Source organism: Chondrus crispus, genomic scaffold (assembly GCF_000350225.1).
Source record: "Chondrus crispus Stackhouse genomic scaffold, scaffold_286, whole genome shotgun sequence".
Classification (NCBI taxonomy): domain Eukaryota; phylum Rhodophyta; class Florideophyceae; order Gigartinales; family Gigartinaceae; genus Chondrus; species Chondrus crispus.
Window position 1 is genome coordinate 52,457 of NW_005179170.1, and position 8,559 is coordinate 61,015.

General features: G+C 60.9%; 5 protein-coding genes; 2 read left to right on the forward strand and 3 right to left on the reverse strand.

Annotated features, from left to right (window-relative positions):
• Positions 1–2,163: 2,163 nt before the first annotated feature.
• CHC_T00005344001 (hypothetical protein) lies at positions 2,164–2,388 on the reverse strand. Its single transcript, XM_005716983.1, has one exon. It carries the CDS (start codon positions 2,386–2,388, stop codon positions 2,164–2,166), a length of 225 nt encoding a protein of 74 aa, XP_005717040.1.
• An 82-nt stretch (positions 2,389–2,470) lies between these two features.
• On the forward strand, positions 2,471–3,532 carry CHC_T00009025001 (ceramide synthase). The gene has a single exon (XM_005716984.1). The coding sequence runs from the start codon at positions 2,471–2,473 to the stop codon at positions 3,530–3,532; it is 1,062 nt and encodes a 353-aa protein (XP_005717041.1).
• A 119-nt stretch (positions 3,533–3,651) lies between these two features.
• CHC_T00005345001 (hypothetical protein) lies at positions 3,652–3,993 on the reverse strand. Its single transcript, XM_005716985.1, has one exon. It carries the CDS (start codon positions 3,991–3,993, stop codon positions 3,652–3,654), a length of 342 nt encoding a protein of 113 aa, XP_005717042.1.
• A 223-nt stretch (positions 3,994–4,216) lies between these two features.
• On the forward strand, positions 4,217–5,469 carry CHC_T00005346001 (hypothetical protein). XM_005716986.1 is given in 2 exon segments: positions 4,217–5,248; positions 5,249–5,469. The coding sequence occupies 1 exon segment, from the start codon at positions 4,217–4,219 to the stop codon at positions 5,246–5,248; it is 1,032 nt and encodes a 343-aa protein (XP_005717043.1). The 3' UTR covers positions 5,249–5,469.
• Positions 5,470–5,585: 116 nt separating this feature from the next.
• CHC_T00005347001 (hypothetical protein) lies at positions 5,586–8,231 on the reverse strand. Its single transcript, XM_005716987.1, has one exon. The coding sequence runs from the start codon at positions 8,229–8,231 to the stop codon at positions 5,586–5,588; it is 2,646 nt and encodes an 881-aa protein (XP_005717044.1).
• Between the last annotated feature and the right edge of the window lie 328 nt (positions 8,232–8,559).

The following is an 8,559-nucleotide window of genomic DNA, read 5'->3' on the forward strand; positions in this document are numbered from 1 at the left end:
GCGAGGAGTTGCGCTGTGCTTGTTTCTGGGGCTATTTTGTAAGGAAGTGGAGGTCTTTTATGTGTCACGGGATTTGTGGGGGGGTTGGTTTTTATGATTTTGAAATGCAGCTGTTGCTCTCTGGAGCTGGCACCTGGCTACCACGTGTTTCTGTGGCCTCCAACAACGACACGGTTTGCAGTCAAATTCCTGTCTTCTGTACGTTCTTCGGTCATTGCCGGCAACGGCAATGGCGAGAAAGTTTCTCGCCATGACGTCGTCCTCTCGCGATGTCACTCTGTCTCCCTTAATATCTTAGCTGCGCTCGTTTTGCACGGTATGCAGCTTATAGGGCCACCAAGGAATCCTTGCATCCAAGCCGACAGCCTCCATCACCTCAGCGTCATCATCCAAGGCTTGACTCCACCGCAACCCCCTTAATCTTTCCGACCCCCACGCGAACAAAATCCAGGCGGGCCAACCCTGCGCGTATACACCGACAGATCAAGGCAAGAGTGCATTCTTTTTCCTGGCACGTCATGCGTCATGCAAAAACGCGTCCGCGCCAAGTCACCGCCTCCTGTGTCGGCCCCGGGACGGCCCCATCACCGAAGATATCGGCGATCTGCCTCTCGAAGTCTGCGGTATCCAAGAGGGGGGCTGCGCGCTGGAGGCGGTGGACGGCTTTCTGCAGGCCGTCCTTATGCGCAGAGACGGTGCCATCATACCACTCGCTCATGGGGTAAGCCCTGACGAGTGCGCTGACGTCCACTGGCCACGACCGGAGTGCGGCGCCGTACCGTGCCAACCGGGCGAGCACTGCGTGCAGCCTGACGAACGGTTTTTCGCGCTGTCCGACGATGGCAACATCAAAATGCTTCAAGCACGGGCCGCGGGCGCGAAGCAGCACGTCTAGCTGCGGCAGCTCGATGCTGACGTTGAACAGCGACAACTCTTCGAGGTTGCGCGCGTGGCGCGCGAGGCCCTCCAGCACGCCGTCGCCGCACGCGGCGTACGCAGTGCTGGGGCCGATGGCAAACATCGAGGTCGACTCCGCCGCGCGGTTGTCGGCCCACCGTACGGCCAGGCGCGTCAGCGCTGGCAGCGCGCGCACGGCGTCGACGAGAGCCGCGTCGTCGCTCGCGCGCACGTGGATATCTAGCGCAGCGATGTTCGGGCACGCGCGAAGGCCGCGCAGCTGCGCTGCCGTGAGGATTTCCTGGGTGGTTAGATGGGTTACGCGGTGGGCCAGCAGCTTGGCCAGCGCGAAGGCGGCGAGCGACGGGGCGTCCGGGCGGTCACAGGCCCAGAGCAGGCGGGACTTGACACGCACATCGTCCAGGCGGCGCAGCAGCGGCAGCGCGGTGGCCGGCGCGTCCGAGTGCAGCGTCAGCTGGCGCAGATGAGGGAGGCGCGGTAGCAGCGGCCACACAGGGTCCGTGTAGCGCCCGTGCGTGTGCTGGCTCAGGGCGCAGCTCAGGGACAGGGCGACGAGATGCGGGCACGCCGGCGGTAGCGCCTGCAGCAGCGGCGAGGGGTTGGCCGCGTCGAACGGGCACTCCGACGCGAAGCGGGTGTTGCTGCACAGGTGCAGCTCGCGCAGGCGCAACGTGCGCAACGCCCGCAGCAGAAGGGCGAAGTGGGCCGACGGCGAGGTGAGACGCAGGTTGAGCGAGCGCACAGCGGAGCCTTGGAGGGCGCGCAGCGCGTGCAGATCGTCCGTCATGGTGAGGTGGCACAGGGTCGGGGCGCGCAGCAGGGCGAGCACACGGGCGCGCAGCGGCAGCGGGAAGACGGCGACGTGCCCCACCGACAGGCGCTGGATGCTCGGGCCGAGCAGCGAGAGCCAGCGCGGAAGGTCGAGCAGTGCGTCGCCGGAGAGGACCAGCTCGTGCGAGAGCGAGGCAAGCGCCGGGGCGAGCTGCGCGGGCGTGGAGAGGGCGAGGTGGAGGAGGGAGGGCGAAGGGCGCGCGTGGGAGAGGATGTGGCAGATGTGTAGCATCAGCTCGGGCGGAAGTAGGTCGAGGTAGGTTTGTGGTGGGGGGGAGGACGAGGGTGACGGCGGGAGGGTGAGGGGGCGGGAGGAAGGTGGACGGGCGCGGCGCTTGCAGGGGGGGGACGGCGGGCGTGGGAGAGAGCGCTTAGGAGGCATGGTGGTCCCGGTGAAGGTCAACCCGGTGAAGGTCAAGGCGACGGTGACAGGGAGCGGGAGCGGGAGCGGAAATGCGAGGAGTTGGAGTAAGGAGTAAGGAAACAAAAAAGAGTGAGGCTCGTGAAGAGGACCATATCTAATCTGTGGCAGCTGTCGCCACGTGGCAGGAATACTCTCCTCGTTACAGTGAAAGGAGACATCATGGGGCACTCATCCACACGTGTCACACATGTACAAATTTCTGTTTTGGTCAACATGTCAACAACACTTCATCGCCCCGCCATCTCCGGCGATCGAACTTCTCCACACTTGCTGATCAATTCCTCCTCCCCCCCCATCATGGAAACCGCCACAGGCGGCTTGCTGCGCTTCCCGCGCTTCCTGCGCGCGTTTCTCGCATCGATCAGGTCGCAACAGTCGTTGCGCGCCGCGTCGCCGCCGAACCTCCTCTATCCTGAGATCCGCCTCTCGGATGCGTGGCTGGCGCTGCTGCTGGCCGCGCTCCTTCTTTCCCTGCGCATCGCCCTGGAGCGCTTCGTCTTCCCGCGCCTCTTCCCGCAATTCCCCGCTCGCAAGCGCGGCAAGCTTTCAGAAAACCTTTTCTACGCCGCGTATTATACGGCCACCTTCGCCTACTTCGCGGCCGCCGTGCTCCCGCATGCGGAGTGGACCGCGCCGCTGCTCGACAACCGCCCCATCGTCGTGCGCGGGCTCATCCACCCTTTCCCGCCGCCCATGAGCGAGCGCGAGCACTGGTACTACGCTCAGTCCATGGGCTTCTATATGTCCGCCGCGGCCTTCTTGCTGCTGTTCGATGGGAGACGCTCCGACTTCGCAGAGCTCATCCTGCACCACACAGTCACCATCGGGCTCGTGGGCATGAGCTATGCATACGGATATGTGCGTGCGGGCATGGTTATCATGGCGCTGCATGACGTCGGCGATATCTTCCTGTACTCGGCGAAGGCGATCCACTACCTCGGCTTCGCGGGCTTCGATACGGCCGTGTTTGCTGTTTTCACCGTCGTTTTTTACGTCACGCGCCTCGTCATGTTCTCGCGCATGGTGCACACCATCCTCGTCGAGACGCTGCAGGTCGTGGTCGAGGAGCCGGCGTTCAACCGCTGGGCCATGTTTTATGACACCTACCTACCGCATTACGCTTTCTTCGTCGTGTGCTTGTCCACGCTCCTGTTTTTGCACTGCTTCTGGATGGCGCTTATCCTGCGCATGATCCATCGTGAGCTGTTCTTGGGCAACAAGATCTCGGATCAGGGCGACATTCGCAGCGACCATGGCAGCGAGGATGGGGGGGATGACCGCAACCACGACGCTCTTTTCGAGGACGCCCCGGGCCATGAGGGCGATGTCGGCGCCGTTTTGGGGAAGAAGCGCATGTAGTTAGTGCGGGAGAGTGGGAGAGAGCGAGTTGGGCGAAGCGCTGGCCAATGTTTTTTTAAAAGATATTGTTGCGTTTAGGGGGGCGATCAGGTGCATTTTGGTGGTTTTTTAATCCAACTCTAATTTTTCGGGTGGGCCTGGCCAATTGGTGCCCAACTGCTGCCTTTCCTCGTCGCGACGTGATCCTCTACCTTGCATCTCACCGGCGATCGGTCGATTCTCACTTGCCGGCAGGCGAGCGCAGAGCGGCGATCCGATGACATGCCAGTCTCGCAGCGAAGCATGGCATTCCTCCCCGGCCTCACCGCCTCCTCCTTTCTCCGGCGCGCGCGTCCCTTCCACGCCTGCCCCGCCTCCCTAGCCCCGGGGCTCTCGCTGCGCCACTTCGCACCGAACACGAAGCGGATCCGAAAGCCCAAGTCGCTGGTAGCCCCGCCGGGCACGGCCGTGCCCCGCCACATAGCTGTCGTGGGCGGCGGCTTGGCCGGCCTGGCGGTGACGTACCATCTGCTGTACTCGACGGCGCGCTACGCGCGCAAGCGCGGCTTCGACGCCGACTCGCTGCGCATCACCATCCTGGACGCGCGCGCCCCGGGGGAGGGCGGCGCGACGGCCGCCGCAGCCGGCCTGCTCCACCCGTTCACCCCGCGCGCGAAGAAGAAGGCGTGGAAGCCCGTGCGCTCCATGGATGCCGCGCTCAGCCTCGTTCGCATCGCGCAGGAGAAGACGCCCGCCAGATGCATTGTTCGCTTCCCAGGCTTGCTGCGCCTCGCACTCACGGAGAAGATGCGCACGGACTTTCAGCAGGCCGCTCATCGCTTTCCCAGGGAAATCCAGTTCTTGGAGGCCGAAGAGGTGCGCCAACGGTTTTCGGGCGCGCCGGAGGGCGTATGTGGCGCGCTCATCAGAGATGCTGCCGTCGTGGATACCAGCGCATATGTGAGGAACTTGTGGCAGGTATGTGAGGAGAGCGGGAGGGTCCGTTGGCAAAGGGAGGATGTGTCCAATGTGTCGGCGCTGTTTGAGGGTGGGACCAAGGCGGATAGGGGAGGGATGGCAAGTAATGGAGCCCAGTCGACGAGTTTTGATACTGTTATTCTTTGCGCGGGGGCGTCAATAAAGGCCATCAGGGGGTTTCAGAATATCCCCTTGACTGCGTGCAGAGGACAGAACCTCCATCTCGAGTCCGCGAGGCCAGACGCTACGCTCGGCACGCCAGTGATATCTGGCAAGTACATCGTGCCAGAATACTTCAGTGGGAGCTCAGATGCACAGGATGATGAGACAGTGGATAGGGGGGTGCAGAGGATCATTGCAGGTGCAACTTTTGAATATAAGGACAGCGACCAGTCTGAGACGGAGTTCCTTGAAGAGTCATGCAAAAACGATGTCGTGCGAGCGACTTCTGAACTTGACGAACCGCTGCACCGACTTGTACCTGACTTGTATGACGGCTGGAACATAACTGGGAGCTCGTCAGGGACAAGAGCTCTGCCCCCTCGTTCCGTGGAAGGGTCGATACCAATTGCATGCAGAGTGAGTGGGACAAGAGAGGATGTGTCATGTTGGGTTTTTACGGGGCTGGGGTCGAGGGGACTCTTGCACCATGCATATCTGGGCAGGATGTTGGCACATGCAGTCGTTGCCGGCAACGAAGGCCTAATCCCAGGTGACGCCAGGCGGTTCCCGCTCGAAATGGGGAAAAGTCACGACTAGATGCTGTAGATGTCCGTGTCGCAACGGGGCTGCTGCTTGTGATTGGAAAAAGTTGCTACAACATTGCCTTCCGATGCGTACCCCGCCCACCTCTTCAACTGTTTTGAAAACAAGGCCAGTACGAAATCCCTTCCTACCCGTGACCACTATTTACAAACCAACATCCGTTGTCTCAAAGTACATTCGCCCTTAAAGCCTCTAAAATGACCTTTCCATGTACAGTATGACGATATGCACAGCATCTCCAAACGGGCAACTTTCGAAAGTGAGGCCAAACAGTTGTGGAGAGCGCCAAATGAGCCTAGCCCCGGAGGCTTCACCAGTTGTCGTTTCCCCATCAACCCATCAGATCGCTCTCATCGAAACTTAATCTGAGGGCTCTATCAATCTCATGAATGGCGGCGGGATCTGACGACTGCTGCACTCCTAGATGCGCCGGTATCTGCCTCATAGGTCCTGTCGTCACAACCTGGTGCCCGTGAACATTTAGGGGAGCTGTCGGGTTCGTCATCGGCCCTGCATGTAGAGGGGCGCTCGAGTTCATTCCCGGACCACGAGTGGCGGTAAGCATTTGCTGGAAAATCGCGTCATGTGGATTCATCATCCCTGCATTTGGTCCGGTCGGCATTCCTTTTCCTGCCATTCCAGGGACTACTGGATTGTTCATTCCACCTGCTTGTGGCATCCCACCACTCAGCCCATTGACTTGCAAAAAGTTAAACATATTTGCACCATGAGCTGACGGTTGCATTCCAGGAACAACGCCGAGGTTTTGCATAGGGCGGTGCAAGTCTTGCATGTTCTGTAATATGTTTGGAGCACCGGGAGCTCCGGCCCCTGCTGCTATTGGAGGATTACGATTCGCGTGTGCCATGCGCAGCATCATCAGGTTTCGCTGGTTGATGGGTGTATTATGACCAAGTTGAGCAGATTGCGCCCCAAGGGCATTGCTGTAGAACCCTTGAGATGCGTGTCCAGCCTGATTCATCATGAGGTTGTTTCGGTTTGGACCCTTCCCAAACATGGAGGGGTCGTTCAGTTTTCCTGCTTTTCCCGGAACCATATCAGCGGGCAGCACATCTGCTCTTCGTAATTGCGCCTCTAAATCATGCGGATTCTGAATCACGTCATCTTTCCGCAGTTGTCCATGTGCTTGTGGTTGCCTGTTCTTTTGCGCAGCGACGGCTGCCATCCTGGCGTGCTTCGCTCTGCCTTGAGGAGTCATCCCTCTCAAAGTCTGTTGCGGTAGTTGGGTGGCGAGCTTATCTGCGAGTTGTCCCATTGGTGAGGTGTGCAACACCCCACTGCGAGACATTCCTGATGAAACTATTTCTCGACCTGCTGCATGCGCATTAACTTGAGCTGCAGCCTGATGGAAATCCATTTGCGATTTCGGAGATACTCCCCTGGCTTGGTTTATCCTGTTCATAGCCGAGGTTGTCGCATTCTGTTGCGAAGTGGCAAGAAGCATAGGGTCATGGTATGCTCCCGTCGTCATAGGACTTCCGCGATGCATAGGCAGGCGCTCCCCGCTGCGAGAAGAAGCCTGACTTGGAGATGGAGTCTTCGTCTTCTTCGCGGCAACTGCTCGCATGATCATCGCAGCATTGCTCTGACTCGGAGATGCATGTGCCCGTGCCTTACCCGCCCTGGCACCTCCCTTCATATTGACGTGCATACCTGCAGGCGCACCTGCCACGGTAGGAAGCGATTGCACAGTGCCGACTCTGACTGAGGGCGATACGCTAGTCGGTGCGTGCATGGGCCGGAAAGCGCCCTTTGCTTGCATCGCCAGCTGTTCCTGTGTCAGATACTGTGATGATGCCGCTGCTGAAGCAGCTGACATTGCGGCGCTCGCAGCTTTGCTCGCAGTGATCTGAGCGGGGGTTCTCCCAACAGTCGGGAGTTGATGAGAATCCGCAGTATTTGCGGCCTTAACGTTCGTTCCAGTGGTCCCAGCAGATGACCTTGAGCTTGTCGACTTCCTCGGCGTCTGAACCGGTCTTACCTGCGTCTGTCCATTCGCCATACGGGCAGCAGAAGCAGTGCCTGGCCCCCGTTGAGCTTTCGAGATGCGCTGCTTCTTCGTCACAGGCTGATGATTAACAGGCGCCGCAGGTGCCGGCGGCGGCACAGCTGCAGGAGCTTGCGTTTTAGGCGGAAACTTCCTTTGACGTGCGTCCACAGCCGCACTCACACTCGACGCATTCGCGCTCGCTCCCGGCTTGGCTGAGGGCATAAAAGGCGTCGCAGTCGCTAGTGGCAACTTAATTGAGGCCGATGTCCTGGTATCCATTTCAAACGCTCCCGTCTCCGCGAAATACTTTTGCCCATGAAAGACGGAGGATGTCTTCGCCACGGGCGCCTGCGGCACATCCATCTGATGCAAACTCGAGCTGGCAAGCTCCTTTCCCCCCATCCCTCTCAAATACATCAACGACCCGACCAAGGTCGGGACAGCCTGCTTCACAGCCCCTATCTGCTTCTCCAGTTGTGCCTCTTGCTTCTGCTTGGCACTCCCCTTGCCCGGCGGCAGGCCCGTGATCTGCATCCCCCCAGCGGTCATAAAGCTCCTCTCCTGCGGAGCCAAATACCCGCGCTTCTTCTGCGCCCGGGGCGTGACGAGGGGCATGGCGGTCTGCATGAGCTTGCTCCACGGCGCAGCGCAACCAAATCGCATAGCGGCAACCCTGAGCGGGTCGTCATGTCGGTCTTTGCTGGGCATGCGGAAGACGCCGGTAGCATTGGCCGCAATCATGGCCTTGCGCTCCATGTTAAGCGTCTTCTTCCGCGCGGCCGGGGTCTCCAGCAGCGCGGGCAACGCGGCGCGTCTCAGCCGCGCCATACTGCACCTCGGTCGATACTCCCCAACGACGGGGGTGAGAAACTTCTTCCAGTCGTCCTCCTCCGGCGGAAACGCGGGGCGCTTCCGCCTGCGCGCGGTGTCGTCCTCGACGGCGCGCGGGCGCGGGCGCTTCGCCATGACGCGCGGCTTCCGCGACGCGCGGGCGCGGGCAGGCGGCGGGGTTAGGTTTGCGCCGTATGGCGCGAAGATGAGGCGCAGCTCATCGTCGTCAGCGGGCGGCGCGGGGCGCACGTCGTCCGCGGCGGGCGGGGCCGCCTCGCAACTTGCGGCGTGCCCCCCGAAGCGCGTGAACAGGAAAGGGCGCGCACAGCGCACGCACTGCACCAGCGGGAGACGTGGGGAGATGGGGGAGATTGTGACAGGGTCGTCGAAGAGGTCCGCGAGCGCAGGGTCGACAGGGACCGCGCCCGAGCAGCGGGAGAGGCTGAGCGCGTGGGCATGGGGG

Excerpts from the sequence above, each read along its gene's own strand:
- CHC_T00005345001 (XM_005716985.1), bottom strand. The coding sequence starts at position 3,993 with ATGTGGCGGGGCACGGCCGTGCCCGGCGGGGCTACCAGCGACTTGGGC.
- CHC_T00009025001 (XM_005716984.1), top strand. The coding sequence starts at position 2,471 with ATGGAAACCGCCACAGGCGGCTTGCTGCGCTTCCCGCGCTTCCTGCGC.
- CHC_T00005344001 (XM_005716983.1), bottom strand. The coding sequence starts at position 2,388 with ATGTTGACCAAAACAGAAATTTGTACATGTGTGACACGTGTGGATGAG.
- CHC_T00005347001 (XM_005716987.1), bottom strand. The coding sequence starts at position 8,231 with ATGGCGAAGCGCCCGCGCCCGCGCGCCGTCGAGGACGACACCGCGCGC.
- CHC_T00005346001 (XM_005716986.1), top strand. The coding sequence starts at position 4,217 with ATGGATGCCGCGCTCAGCCTCGTTCGCATCGCGCAGGAGAAGACGCCC.